At 39.7% G+C, this 16086-nt stretch overlaps 1 protein-coding gene across 5 annotated transcripts in view; it reads left to right on the top strand.

Annotated features, from left to right (window-relative positions):
- The window catches only part of celsr1a (cadherin EGF LAG seven-pass G-type receptor 1a), a 403243-nt gene that overhangs the window by 221658 nt on the left and 165499 nt on the right, over positions 1 to 16086 (top strand). For all 5 annotated transcript variants that reach the window (XM_068059123.1, XM_068059121.1, XM_068059120.1 and 2 more), the window contains exon 4: positions 12233 to 12455. In XM_068059123.1, coding sequence (XP_067915224.1) covers positions 12233 to 12455 — 223 coding nt within the window. The remainder of the gene's footprint in view (positions 1 to 12232; positions 12456 to 16086) is intronic.

Here is a 16086-nt window from a genome sequence, read left to right as displayed (position 1 = left end):
TGGTGAATGAACGCTTGGCTCGCTATTCTACTACTGTATTGTCCATGTGAAGAAGGCAAAGTCACAAGACTCTGAGCTCAGTCTATTCTTGGTGAATGTCCCCCAAGCGCATCCCAATGTGCATTCCCAATTCATCCATAAATGCAATGTTCCTTTCCACATCGTGACGAGCTCCGCAGCATGATCCAGTTGCCTTCGTTGCTTGAAAGCTGACCTGAAGTCTCAAGGATTGTTTTCTCGACGGCATGTTTTACGTGAAAAGACTGTTTCGCAGTCCAGAGGAGGTTGCGCTGAGGTGGTCGCCCAGCCATTGGTCTATCCAGGAAATCACAACAAAGGCAGTCCGTAGACACGGGGGCGGTATGCGCGTGGCTTTATGGGAACAGGATCTCACTGACGAGATGTATTGATACTGCAAATCTAATCTTGGTTCAATGCACATCAAGGAACAAGCGTATGGGTGCTCACTTTTTTAAATAGACTCCCCGTTGCCTGTAAGCACAACAGCAAAGTGCATTTAAATAGCATTGTTAACATAGTGAAACGTAACAAGGCACATCACAGGATGTGCCTGCAGACCATGCTACCTGTTGAAACATCTCAAGTTTACTGCTGAAGTCGTCATAACTCTCGAACTCCTGGGTTGTGAAGGTGGCAAGGAACTGCTCTGTGGAATCTACTGACATTGCCACGATCGAAGTTTGAAGTTCAGGAAGGCTATTAAGGGACCACACGGGAAACATGAGATGAGATAAGAAATACAGAATGCACTCCATTAAAACGTTACAAAAACGAAAGTGACCGTTTAGATGGTAGGTTGCAGCACATGTACTGCCTGCACACAGCAACTCACAACAGGGACTGGAGAACATGCGGTGCCCCAGACAATGGAAATGTTTTCAAAGCAACTTACAAAGGCAGGGCAACTTACCTTGGAACAATCTCCTGTGTCTAATAAAAATGAAGCAAGTCTCCAAAACGACTAAATGATTCAGATAAAATGCGAGTAAATGCCCGACGAAACCTCTCCTCCTTCCACTTTCAAAAAGTCGCGCCGAAGCTTTGACGCATGCGTGAATGAATATCCGAAGATTGACGCATGCGCAGAGGCCAACCTGGCGCGTTGCCTGAGGAAGGCGACGTAACGCGATTACGTCATCTGCGCATGCGCAAAGCGTCCATGGCAAGCCGGACCGCAGCGCATGCGCAGAGATCAGGAAACCGTGTGCGCATGTGCGTACCGCGTCATCTGTGCATGCGCAAAACGGTCCTGGCAAGCCGGACCGCAGCGCATGCGCAGAGGGCAGGAGACCGTCTGCGCATGTGCGCACCGCGGCGCATCCTGATGACGTCGGCGCTGACGAAGCGTTGTCATGAATCACTATGTCAAAAAAATTGCAGGGCTACAGGGAAAAGGCAGGAGAGTGGGATTAGCTGAGTTGTTGGCCACTGACCAAACTAACTATCCTAACTATCCAATGACATGAGTATGAGGGAACCTCTAAAATAGGCTGGGGAAATTATTTATTAGAACCTTAATGAAGATAGGAGGAACACCTTCAATGGGTGGCCAACCCAATCCAGTCAGCTTCTTGTCAGGTGATTTAGATTAAAATTACCCCAGACATATCTCTTGAAACCTTCTGTTTCTAATGTACAATCTCAATTTAACGAAGTGTAGTGCTGAGGTGGTTTGTGGAATTAAAGTAACATTTTCAACTCTCCATTGGTGCTTTTTGATTCAGTGATAATGAAAATAGATGCTCAAAAAGTTATAGAAAATTGGTATATAACTTTTTAAAAAAAAGTGAGTACTGTACTGGTGCTACACTGTTGCTAATGTATATAACACTAAATTTTCCTTCCTTTCTCAGTTTCTTAATTTGTAAGACAATAATGACAGTTTTATAATTAAAATGTGTTGCACAGCCTTCACAACTGAGGCCTTATGTTCTTCTGAACAGCCGCACAACAATTTCCATGAACCATCACATGATTCACTGTTCATCACAAAACATGGACATGTTATTGGACCTTTCCTCAGGACCTTCGTCACAAAACGCATAAGCATTTGAGGTACAAGGTACCTCATTTACTTATCAGCTGCTCAGAGTCTGAGATTTTGTAATTCATTCCGATTAATCGTGAGGAATGAACCTTAACAGTTTGATTGCCACGATTGATAACTACTGTCAAACCAATACAATCTATTATCTGAACAGGGCCTTTCCATTCCCTATGACCCTCTCTTTTATAATGCACCTAATCTCTTGATTAAATGCTGTCTCAGCTGGTCTTATACGATGCCTCAGAGCTCTCTGAATTTTCCACGAGACCTCAGCCTTGTTGAAAGCCCATCTCCCTGCCTCTAATGCATTCAAATGTACAGAAAAAATGGTACTAATTGTAACAGCTTCTGGAGCAGGAGGACAATCGGAGAGCACAGAAGGCAATTTGGAGTTTAGCCCATAAACCAATTGATGGGGACCATACCTTCCACCCATCTGAAGCGAATTCTTTGCATGAACCACCTATGCCAGGGGGCGGTTGTCAACTTACAGTCTGGTTGATCAGCTAAGATTTTATGCAGCATCTCATCGATCACTGTGTGGTTCCTTTCACAGAGCCCATTGCTGATAGGAATTTCAGCTGTGATATTCATGACCATAATGTTCATGTTTTCACACGTCTCTAAACTAATCATTGGCAAATTCCCCTCTATTATCAGTCAGAAACTTAGCTGGTCCCTATCCATTTCTCTATGATTTTGTCTATAATCACCCTTTTGTCCTTACTATGTATTATTGTAGAAAGATTAAAATCGGGTTATCAGGTCTATAAAATGTAGAATGAAAATATTTCTTTCTTTATCCCAAGTCTTTGGATTCGTCCAACTACCTCATTGAAGTCACATGCCAATGAAAGGCTTACAATAGGACGTGGTGGTGTCCTCCAATACTTTTTACAGATTTCACACATCTCACTAATCTCTTCTATTAACCTTGTATATTCTTCATCAACCAACCTTGCATCCTTTAGCTTTGCAAAGTACAGTGAGCAAAGTACTATGTAATTAAGACAATTTGCCTTTTTTTCACTGACCTGAAATCTAACTCTGCTTCTTGCTCCACAGATGCTGCCTGACCTGCTGAGTATTTCCAGCATTTCTTGTTTTATTGCCTTTTTTCCCCTTTGATTCTTATCATCTGATGTCTAACACTCTGAGAAACACCAAATGTTGTTAAGGGGATACAATAGTGTCCTGACAGGGTAAACTGCAGATCTGCTGACTTTCCAAAAACAATTGCCTTATTGTGCTCCATTTTCATTTGTGCCTTTTTCATAGAAGGTTTACTCAACAGCATAAGTGTCTCACTAGAGATTACATCCGTACTTATAGAATCATAGAATGGTTACAGCACAGAAGGAGGCCATTCGGCCCACTGGCTCTCTGCAAATTCAACTCACCTAGTTCCACTCTCCCGCCTTTTGCCTGTAGCCCTGCCAATTTTTTCACTTCAGATAATTACCCAATTCTCTTTTGAAGGCCTCTATTGAATGTGCATCCACCTGCATCAGGCAGAGCATTCCAAATCCTAACCAAGCGCTGCGTTAAAAAAAAAAAATTCCACATGTTACCGTTGCTCCTTTGCCAATCACCTTAAATCAGTGTCCTCTGGTTCTTGACTCTTCCGCCAATGGGAACGGTTTCACCCGATCTACTGTGTCCACACACCTCATGATTTTGAAAACCTCTATTCAATCGTCTCTCAACCTACTCTTCCCTAAGGAGAACAGCCCCAGCTTTTCCAATCTATCCACGTAACTGAAGTTCCTCATCCCTGGAACCATTCTTGTGTATCTTTTCTGCACCCTCTCTAATGCCTTCACATCCTTCCCCAAGTGCGGTGCCCAGAATTAGACACGATATTCCAGTTGAGGCCAAACCAGCATTTTATACAGGCTCTTCATAACTTCCTTGCTTTTGTACTCTGTCCTCCTGTTTATAAAGCCCAGGATCCCATATGCTTTATTAACAACTTTCTCAACTTGTCCTGCTCCCTTCAATGATGTGTGCACATATACCACCAGGTCCCTTTGCCCCTGCACTCCCTTTAGAATTGTACCCTTTTATTTTTCATTGCCTCTTTTCGTTCTTCCTGCCAAAATGAATCACTTCACATTTCTCTGAATTAAATTTTCTCTGCCACTTGTCTGTCCATTCCACCAGCTTACCCAAGTCTTCTTGAAGTTTATCACTATCCTCCTCACAGCTCATCAAACTTCCAAGTTGTGTCATCCACAAATTTTGAAATTGTGCCCTGTTCACCAAAGTCTGGGTCATTAATATAGATCAAGAAAAGCAATGGTGCTAACACTGACCCCAGGAGAACACCACTATATATCTTCCCCCTGCCCCCCACCAATCCAAACAAAACAACTGTTCACAACTACTTTCTGTTTCCTGTCACTCAGCCAACTTTGTAAATATGCTGCCACTGTCCCTTTCATTCCATGACCTGTAAGTTTTCTGACAAGCCTGTTATGTGACCCTTTATCAAATGCCTTTTGGAAATCCAGATACACCACAGCAACCGTATTATCCTCATCAACTCTCTGTTACCTCACCAAAAAAACTCAAGCAAGTGGAATTACAACTCTTTAGTGACCTCAATGCATTGTCATCAGTAAACCTAAAGCAAGTAGTACTTTTATATTCTGTAACCTTCCGTGGATCCTCAGTACTGAGTGAATCCAGATAACATTTTAACCAATCAGTTCCACATATCTGTAGATGTGCAAGAATGATTCCGCACAGCACAGCCCAATAGGTCCATGACTAACACATTCATCGGAATAACATTCCTTGTGACTAGTACAATTTGTTTGGATTCATCATTACTTTCACCTTCTGCCTCCGAATTATTTGTGTCATGTCATTTCAAGAACCCTGCCTCTCCGCTTTGCACAGTTCATCACATAATGATACTTTGAGTCACACCTAAAGTACCTATTAACTGTTTCTTGGATATTCTTGGGATTCGTTTGCCTATTATTGCTGTTCCAATTCTGTCTTCTTTTGCAATAGCTAGATCTGCTTAAGGTACTTTCATCCTCATTCTGTCTGTCTATAATTCTTCCATTGTACTGATGCCTGCTCCAGTATCTGGAACATTTTGAAATCCATCAATCATTGAGTCTTCCATTCGGCAGATTGTCCTGTTTGTTACACCAAGGCTGCAGGAAATGACTCTTTTCTCAGCAATTGTTTCAAGGCAGCAGACATCTGATTTAACAGGGAGTCTCTCTCTGAAAACTGAACTCCAGTTAGAACCACGACCTGTCCATATGTGACACCTTAGCACAATCCAGCAATTTAAATGTTTGTATTGAACTAGGGATCTCTAAATTGAATTTCCTCAATCTTTTATACAATCTGAAAGTCCATGATATATTCCTCCATTGAATAACCATCAGTCAACGTCTGACCATGCCTAAAAGGCATTTAATAGATCATCTTTCTTGTAAATTTCATCCAAGACCTCTAATTGAAGATGCAAACATTCAATACATTGTATTGGCCACACCTTGTTTCCTCTTTGGTAGGGACATAACCCATATCCACTTCATTCTTCTACTAGTTACATGGCTCAGACTCCGGGAACATTGGAGGATAATAATGTTCTAACAATTTACAGTTGCTTTCTATTATTTCTCACAATGGCTACTGGGATTGTCGTCTTCTGTCTGAATTTTATTCTTAGTTTCCAACCTTCACTTTGAGGCACCATTCTCTGCTACCATATTATTTAGCACAAAGCCAGTTGGTGAAAGGTAATACTGGAGCCAATCTTTATTCAATCTAACATTTATTTACAGAATGAAACATTACAAGCATACACCGAGCTCGGGTCTGCAACCATTTGTTAACCTGAACGGCCATTTTTCTTTTAAAAATGCCTAAAATAAAAAGTATTTGGAGCCGCAAGAGAAAATTTGGCATTTCCAAACCAAATACTTGGCAAATTGCCAAGTGGCTCTGGTAGAATGCATAAATAATAAAATACATGTGTTGAATATATGTATCAATAGGAAAAAAAACAAGATTAAAATAAACCTAACTGAATTAACATGTTTTTTGATTTTTTTGTAACTATGATTTTGTCAGTAAAGTCATCTGTAAAACAAACAAGATGTGTAGAATTAAGAAAATTATTTCAGCTATTGATTCTCGTGATTAAAAAAAATCTAATAGCACATTCAGAATAGTTTATCATCTCAGCTACATTGGAAACAATAATGGTCGCAACCATAAAACCTGCTCCTTGAATCAAATGCATTATCTGTAATCATGGTGTAGCTGTACCACTCGAACAGTGAACAACAGAGAACAATAATGATTTTTATTAAAATAATCATTTGAAACTGTAAAGTGCAGCATGATGATCTTGTTATCTCCACAATAAACATACAGCTCTTACATTTCTTAGTTCTTTTCGGCTTTTTTCATGTTAATGTGATCCAACAGGAAAAGGTTGGGAGTCGCAAATGAGGTGTTAAAGAAGCATGCGGCTTTAGAGCTGCAGGTTGCAGATCCCTGACCTAACTCAACCTCACCACAGATTGAGAAAGTGTCTCTTTATATGAGTTCAAGTGAAACCCCAATTAGTGCCCTCCAGGTTGGCATCCTTCCAACTACCAAAAATGAAGGACAAGCTGCAAACAATCCATTTTGGTGGAGTGTCTTCTCTGCTGATGGCCAATCCTCGAGAGGCAGGTTCTGCCACAAGTGCTGCACGTGAATCTGCCAAGTGACGCTATAAGTTGTTTTTGATGTGCTTAAAATGAAAGCATGTCAAAGGACAGATTCATTTGTAAGGGTCAAGGAGCACAAATATGTTGGTATTGCTTTTTAATTTCTTAGGCTGTGATTTTTAAGTAAGTTTGCACTGAATATTTCTGTTAAATATACTTTAAGCTTTCCAAACAACTGGCAGTAAATAGCATTTCCCGGTGCCCTGGTCAAGATTCATTTCTCGACCAACACAATCAAAGTAGATTAACAGATCTTTTATCGCATATGCGGAACTTTGCTGTGTGCAAATTGGCTGCGGTGCCTGCCTACATAGCAACTGGAACTGCACTTCAAAAGTATTTCAATGGCAGAGAAATGCTTTGGGACATCTGTGAACGGTATTATTAATGCAAGTTATTTCTGTTATCAGAAACAAGCTGGACACATGCAAAAATGCATCTGAAGATCTTGTGGTGGGGGGGGGGGGGTGGGGTGGTGGTGGGTGGAGGGGGAAAAGATTAAAATAAAGAAATAGGAAATAACTTGCATTTATATAACACCTTTCACGACCTCGGGACATTCTAAAGCACTTCACAGCCAAATAATTATTTTTGAAATGTGATTTTTGTTACGCAAGCAAATGTGGCAGCCAATATACACACAGCAAAGTCCATTAAACAATAAATGGAATAAATTACCACTTAACCTTTGAAGTCTCATTGTGCATTATGTTTAGTCTGTGCTGATCAGCCTGTTAATTATGGCCAGGTACAGCTCTGCACACTCCCTGATGGAAGTTGTTCCTGAATACCCTGTGGTCACAGGTCCAATGTGTTAATTGTATATCAATTGTGTTTAATTATTTGCAAGTGGAGGGCATTTAATTAGGGTTTCACTTTAGCACATAGAAAGAGACACTTACTGAAACTGTGGTGTGATTGAATTAGGAGGTGTATGCTTGTAATGTTTCATTCTGTAAATAAATGTTAGACTGAGTAAAGATTGGCTCCAGTACTATCCTTTACCAAATGGTTTTCGGGAGTATGACATAATGTTCAGCAGTGCTCATTGCTTCAGTCCATCAACAAATACTGTGAAGTATGAATCTGAATCAACACCTATTCAGACCAACAAATGTGAACTTAAGCGGTTGTACAAGAAAACACATTTTTGGCAATGTATTTCATGAGGAGCTCCTTGTTCCCCAGTTTATTAGTTGGAAAAAGGTGGGATCTGAATTATGGACATTAAGTTGGTTTGTTTAAACAAGAGGGAAATGTTGCTCCTCATATAAATTTGCCATGTCAATTGTGGAGATTTCTACTGTTGTCTCAGCACAACATTCATTTGTCCATAATAGTTTTCTCTGCATTTCTACTTGTAGATGAAGAAAACATTAAAATTCATTTTGTGTGTATGAAAAGGATTTTCTTGCCTCCTCCTGAAATATATTAATCAGCAGGTATGATGGAGATTTGTAATTCAGGAATGATCCAGTCACCCTCACTAAGTAGAAGTTAACATCATACCTCTGAGGAAGACATCAAGTAGCCTCTGTAATCCTGTGGTCGCAATGAGAATTATCCATCCCATCTTTCATGCTGATCTGAAGAATGTGTAAGCCTCTAGGTACAGGCATTTTCTCATTGGGATTGACACTAGTGACCTTTATTGTTCTTGCTGTTTATTCAGTTAATTCATCTAGTGAGATTTTTCCCACTGCACTGGTTCTGTTACTATCACGAGGCTGTGCATGTGAGAAAAATATTAAGAGATATGTTTTCCTTCTGTTCACTACTTTTAGCAAAAAGAAAGGCATGAGTATCAAGTAGTGTTTCCTCTTGTATATTCACCTCCAATTTTTCCAAAAGAAATTCCTAAGTGACCTGTTCAGTTCTTGTCCTTAACTGGAAAAATATACTCGATATGATATTTCTCTGAAGGTTAACTGAATTCAGGGTTCCTGCTTAATGGATGCCTGACCTGAAGATCACCCCGGAAACTGGGTGTTCCAAACTGTGGGGCTGCCCTTTCAGCTTGAAGGATCTGTAACAGAGCAATCAGCAACTTACTTGCATCTCAGCTAGGTAGATTTTTCTTGCTAATAGTTATAGCAGGACTGTAATGTAAAGGCCAAAAACTGCTTTGAACTTATGCCTATAAAGCCCACTGCAGCAAACACTTCTCACTCCCCAATTCTGCATAAAGGTTGATTTCTAGGCCGTACTCCTGTCCGGTGCCATGTTGTTCATTTGAATGAGTCAAACCCAGGAAAACTGCTATGATCAGCTCTGATATCAAGTTAGGCATTTGTAAAAAGCAAGTCATCGAACTTATGGTAGGGCATAAAATTGCTCCTGAAAGCTTCTTCAGATGTTGCCAGGCAATGTATTATTCATTGGTTATAAAAACAAGTAGATTATCAACTTGTAGCTCCTCAGCCTGTACAAGGAGGCACTCAGGAGCAGACTTCTGAGTCAGTTTGATTTATTAGGCCATCTTATGAGAAATTGACGCACCTCCTCTCAGTCTCTTCTCTTAATGGGAGATTGGGCATTTGCCACAGTGGCAATGCAACAATAAGCATGTATTTTATTCTAGTCTAATAGGGAGGGTGTCCTCACAATGCAAACCTGCAGAAATATCTTTGACACCACATTTGGACCATACTTAAGAAAATGGATGCAGCTTCCCTCAAAAAGATTATCTTCACCTTGTAGCTATACATAAGGAATTTATTTGGTACTGTGGAATTGCACTTTTAGTGTTAAAAAGGTGGACTTGTACCTTGCCAATGATTTTTTGATCTGCTAAAATTTGGGTTTTGCTCCAGCACAACACTACAACACTGTATTCCAATTCTATTGGGTGTTTCCATTACCCTATTTCCAATACATGAATTAATTTACTGCCTCAGTTATCTTACTGCTGATATATTAAGTGACCGTCATGGGTGAAACACTGAAGAACATTCTCGTACTTGAGGCCCCATTGAAATGCATTCAGTTGGATATCCATAATTATTACAATTTCTAAAGAGTACCAAGGTCCCTTGTGGCTTAGGGAAATAAATCTTTTGTGTATACAGTTCCTTCAATATCTGTGTCTTAGAAATCATTCTTTTGAAAGGAGTTTACAAAAAAATGAGTTTTTTGTGCTGTCCTGAAAATAATGATGGTCATGATGGCCCTTGCAGCCATTAACAAAATTCTGAAAACTCGATGGGAGATGCAAATAACCCCTCCTGAGATGCAAATAATCGCCATCCCAAATTTTGGTTGGTGCTGCTGTTACAAAAGAAGTGTCGTTTCCATTGGTAAAATCTATCAAATAAAAGGTTTACATTCCAGCCATGCAAATAATTTTAGCAGCAGATGTAGTGTCAGCTTATATCAGAATTGCAGCACTGTTAACAATGTCACCAAAACTGCTTTATCTTGTTTGAAAGGTGTGATTTTATGTAAGATTTTATTCACCAAAAAAAGGACTCGTGATGCTAATTCTTGCCAGCGCTAATTGTAGAGTCTGGAATTCGTATCACAAGACTATCCCTGTATTTTGGTCACACCTACAGCTGTGTTTATAGTCTTGCAAAGGAAAGATGAACACAATGCACTACAAACCATGGTTAGTTTTTTTTGCAATTGAAATAATTTTAACCCTCTGCTGAAGAACTACATGAAGCATTTTCTAAGATGCCACAGCATCCCAGTTTCCTTCCTGTTTAGCACACAATTGAAGTATCCACAAAGCAGGGTGGAAATAAAGAAGAAAGTTTTAAATACCTTTATCTTAACTAAAACTGGTGGATTCATTACATTTGTATCTGTGCTATGAATGTCCGAGTTACATTTTTATAATTACAAACCATAGATTTGTTGAGTTTTCCTGGCTTTTTGTTATGTATCAGCCAATATCGGGTTTCTAGACTTTTTGTGTATTTATTCTGCATTAACTCTTTTCATTCAACACTTAGGCACTGAAACGGAAACCTTTTTTGGCTCTGAGTGAATACCACTGGACTAGAGTTAATTTAAGCAACTGAAAAGACCTCTCCTTCATCTTTGGATAATAGCTAATCTCCCCTTTGGAGAGAGATGACGCTTACCCTGTCCATCTGTGCCAAATGATTTCAAAACATGAAAGGCAGTGGTGAAGTGTCAGGGCACTTTAAAATGAAGACCCCAATTGATCGTGTCTGTGACAATGATACTAATTGGGATGTGACAGCTGGTATCAGGCTGAATTAAATGCAGACATGGCGTTTTTTTTGGTCAAGTTTCTAACAAAGAGCATTCTTTTAAATAATTCACAAAAGTACAGTTCAGACACAATGAACAGCAGTAGCAATGACATCATAAACTGTTCATTGCCCCACAAGCTGCTGATGAGGTTAAAACAGACTATTGTCACTTACTACCTCTCCTGAGATGCAGATAATCTCCATCCCAAATTTTCGTTGGTACTCCTGTTACAGAAGAAGAGTTGTTTCCATTGGTAAAATTTATCAAAAAGATTTATGTTCCAGCCATGTAAACCTTAATTTTAGCAGCAGATGTAGTGTCAGCTTATACCAGAATTACAGCACTATTAGATCCCTTTGCCAGGAGTTACAATCATTGAATGATACAAAACGGAAGAAAGCCATGTGGCCCATTGTGCCAACACTGGCTCTTTAGTAGACCCACTCCCCATAGCCCTGTAATGTTTTTTTTATCTTCAAGTATTACTTCCACCACTCTTTCAGGCAATGCATTCCAGATCAAAACAACTGGCTGTGAGTCCTCGACAGAAGTACTTTCAGAGGACACACAGGTTAAACCAACAGTTCACAGTAGTTCAGCTATTCTTATCCTGCTGTCTCATATTGGGCATAAATACTTTTTTGAATATTCTGGTAATTTTAATGAAACCTAAAACAGTCTCGCAAAACCTGCTGATCTCTAAATATCACTGTGTCTGGCTATAACAATTTCTAGTAACTGGTAAAATCAAGTAAAGAATTAGCTTGAAACTGTGGCTTCATAGCTGTTAATGTTGAATGTTTATGTTGAGTTATTGCCTTTCTACCATTTGAGTCAAAATGAAAATTATCCCTGTGAACTAATACGACAGTTGCTACAGGAGAAGTAGCTGTTGTTATGACCAGCATAGCAGCTAATGTTGAATAGATGATTCATTTACTATTAAATCACAGAGGCTGAGATGGTGGGGAGAGCTTGGGCCAGCAGAGATGAGTCTGAGAATGTGTTGCTGCTGATCCGTCTTGCCTTTAAATGGAAGTGTTAATACTTCAGGAACAGCAACTATATGATGAAAGCAAAACAACATAAAAACTAATAGCGGTAACTGCTCAATTGCCCTTGCCAATGATTTCTAGGGATGATGATGAATTATTCACCATATAGTCACTGTATATTCTCTCCTGTATTTTAGGTGAACATTGTGAAATGAGCAGCAGGTCAGGCCGCTGTGCACCTGGAGTTTGCAAGAATGGAGGAACCTGCATTAATTTGCTTGTTGGTGGCTTCATATGTGAATGCCCATCTGGCGAGTATGAGAGGCCATACTGTGAAATGACAACGCGTAGCTTTCCTCCACAGTCCTTTGTGACTTTCAAGGGCCTACGGCAGCGCTTCCATTTCACTATCTCCCTCATGTGAGTATAAATGACTAAAGGCAAACTCGTGCAATTAAAACTACCAAGAAAAAGTGACCTGAACTGAGGATTGAATGTTAATCTTGAATTGGAGTGAAGTGAAGGAGACAAGGCTGTAAAATTCTGTCATTAAGTTGGACCTTGATTATTTTCCAGAATTGTCAAAGTTAACGGCAAAGTGACTTTGCAGCTTGTAAGGCAGAATTGTAGAACTTAAGTACAGAATTAATGACTGCTAAATTAGTCCGGAAACTGGAAATTTCTTTCCTCAGAGTTGTAGCTGTATGGAAAAGACGTCTGACAAAAAATAAATCGCTGGATAATTATCTGTCTAAGGATGGGTTTGGAGGTCAGGGATGATTTAATGTGGTATGGAAAAAGATGGTCCCAGTGCTGCCAGAATGGTGACTAAGCAATCTTTAGAATGTCAGACTTAATTCAGAATGGATTCAAGACTGGAGTTTTTTTGATTTCCTTTCAGAATTAGGGAGAAATCTTTGAGTTTTTTCTCTGTTCAAGATTATATTTGTGGTCAGTTGCCTCGTGAATGGAGCACTCACACCACAGTTGACATGGTCTGTGACATACCTCTTGAACTGCAATATGTTGGATTTCAGGTGTGCATTTGGTGCAGGACTGTGTTTTTCTAGCAAGGTGACTGATTTTGCTGACTTGAAACTTTCTCATACTGCTACATAAAGTTGAGATAGGAACATAGGAAGAGGCCGTTTATCCTCTTGAGCTTGTTCTGCCATTCAGTGGCTGATCTGCGACCTAACTGCATACCTTTGTCCCATATCCCTTAATACCTTTGGTTAACAAAAATCTATCATCATTTAACTATTGATCGAGCATCAACTGCTGTTTGCGAAAGAGAGTTCCAAACTTCTACCACCTTTTGCATGTATAAATGTTTCCTAACTTCACTCCTGAAAGGCCTGGCTTTAATTTTTAGACTATGCTCCCGAGCCATAGATTCCCCAAGCTGCGGAACAAATTCTTTTCTATTGACCCCATTTGTTCCACTTAATCCTTGAAAATTTTGATCAAATCAGCCCTTAACCTTCTCAATTCCAGGGAATACAACCCTAATTTGTGTAATCTCTCCTCATAAGTTAACCCTTGAAGTCCAGGTATAATTCTGGTAAATCTCGTTTGCACTCCGTCCAAGGCCATCCTAAGGTGTGATGCCCAGAACTGTTCACAGTACTCCAGGTATAGTCTAATCAGGGCTTTGTATAGCTGTAGCATAACTTTTATTCTCTTGTATTCTAGCCCTTTAGATATAAAGGCCAGCATTCCATTAGCCTTTTTGATTATGCGCTGTACCTGTTCACAGAATTTTAATGATCAATGTACCTGGACCCCTGAGTTACTTTGGACCACCACTGTTCCTAACTTTTCACCATTTAGAAAGTACTCTATTCTATCCCTTTTAGGTCCGAAGTGGATGACCTCATATTTGCCTACTTTGAAATCCATTTGTCACAACTTTGTCCAATCACTTAATCTATCGATATCTCTTTGTAATTTTACGCTTCTATCTATGCTGCTTACAATTCCGTTTATCTTTGTGTTATTGGCAAATTTGGATATCTGGCTTTCTATTCTACCATCTGAGTCATTAATGAACCATCATGAATAGTTGAGGCCCCAACACAGATCTTTGTAGGACACCACTCGCTACATTTTGTCAATTAGAGTCCCTCCATATTATCCCATACGATCTGTCTCCTTCAGCTTAGCCAATTTCCTAACGAGGTCAATAATTTGCCTTCAATTCCATGAGCTTCAATTTTGGCCAGAAGTCTCTTATGAGAAACTTTATCAAATGCCTTCTGGAAGTCCATCTAAATAACATTCACAGACCTTTTCCTGTCCACTACTTCAGTCACCTCTTGAAAAAATTCAATCAGATCCGTCAGGCATGACTTACCCTTTACAAATCCATGCTGGCTCTCTTTGATGAGCTGCAAATGTTCAAGGTGTTCAGTCATCCTATCCTAATTATAGACTCTAGCAATTTCTTGGCAATGGATGTTCAGCTAACTGGTCTATCAATCCCTAGTTTCCCTCTCAGTTATTAAATAGTGGTGTGACATGCACAACGTTCCAATCTAAATGAATGGTTTCAAAATCAGGAGAATGTTGGAAGATTCTACAGGGTGTCTGCAATGTTCTCACCTACTTCCTTTAAAATTATATGGTGGAAAACCATCTGGTCCTGGAGATCCGTCACTCTTTAGTGCCATTATTTTCTTCATTACTGTTAATATGCTTGTGTTAATTTTGATGAGTCCCTGTCCTTGATTTAGCGTTACTTTCCTTGGGATGTCTGGCATGGTGATCTCTTCCTCTACTGTAAATACTGATGCAAAGTAATTGTTCAGCATGTCTGCCATTTCATACCAATGGCATGACCTTACACTGAAACAGGCCATCTTAATTTTATTGACAACATCACCATTATCAGTTTTCAAGGGGCTCACATTGCTCCTGACCACCCTCTTTTTCCTAATATAATTAACTATCTGAAAGTCAGTGCAGTAACCAGTACAGACTATTATCCAATCCCACGACTTGAGGATTGTATTGATAAGTGGGGAATTCAGTCTTTATAAGCAAGATTGATTTGCTGAAAGGTTATTGGCAAGTCCCCTTGACCGACCAAGCTGAAGAACTTTCTGCCTTCGTGACCCCAGATGGCCTATTTCAGTGCAGGGTCATGCCATTGGTATGAAAAATGCACCGGTCACATTTCAAAGGTTCAGTGACCAGGTGATTGCTGAGCTAAGCAATTGCATTGTGTACCTTGATTATCTGTTGTTATCGTGACCTTAAACACTTTAAGGCTCTGTTCGAGAGGTTAGAGAGAGTCAATTTGGCAGTAAACCTAGCAAAGAGCGAGTTTGCTAAGGCTAAGGCCACCTATTTAGGGCATGTTGTGGGTCAAACTCAAGTGTTGCCTAGCGAAGCTAAAATTCAGGTGATAAACTTTCCAGTCCCCAAAACAAAAAAGGAGATACTACAATTCCTAGGGATGTGTGGGTTTTACCAGAAGTTCATTCCTAATTTCAGTACAGTAGTAACTCCACTGACAAGAATTTATTTAAAAAAAGGACGTGAAGATCCAGTGGACAGAATCCTGTCAAATCGTGTTTTAAAAGTTAAAGGCCATTTTAATAAATGAACCTGTTCTAGTGGCACCAAATTTTGGCAAAACCCTTAAGGTAGCTATTGATGCCAGTGATGTAGCATTAGGATCAGTATTACTTCAGGATGATGATACTGGAATTGAACAACCGGTCAGTTATTTTTCTCTGAAACTCAATAAGTACCAGAAGAAGTACTCCACAATTGAAAAGGAGGCTTTAGGTCTTGTATTGGTCCTTCAACATTTTGAAGTAAACGTTAATAATGACCAAGGGGAAATAACCATTTACACCGATCATAATCCATTAAGGTTTTTGGAAAGTTCAAAACCAAGAACGCCAGATTATTTTGGTGGAGTTAAATGTTACAACCATTTCCCCTAAAGATTGTACATGTTGCAGGAAAGAGCAATGTAATTGTTGATGCTTTATTCAGAATTTAAATAAATGGTATAATGGAGGCAAACAACTCAGAACTA

This window comes from Heterodontus francisci, chromosome 27 (assembly GCF_036365525.1).
Source record: "Heterodontus francisci isolate sHetFra1 chromosome 27, sHetFra1.hap1, whole genome shotgun sequence".
Lineage (NCBI taxonomy): Eukaryota > Metazoa > Chordata > Chondrichthyes > Heterodontiformes > Heterodontidae > Heterodontus > Heterodontus francisci.
Note: the sequence above shows the minus strand (reverse complement) of the source record. Positions and strands in the feature narration are given on the sequence as shown.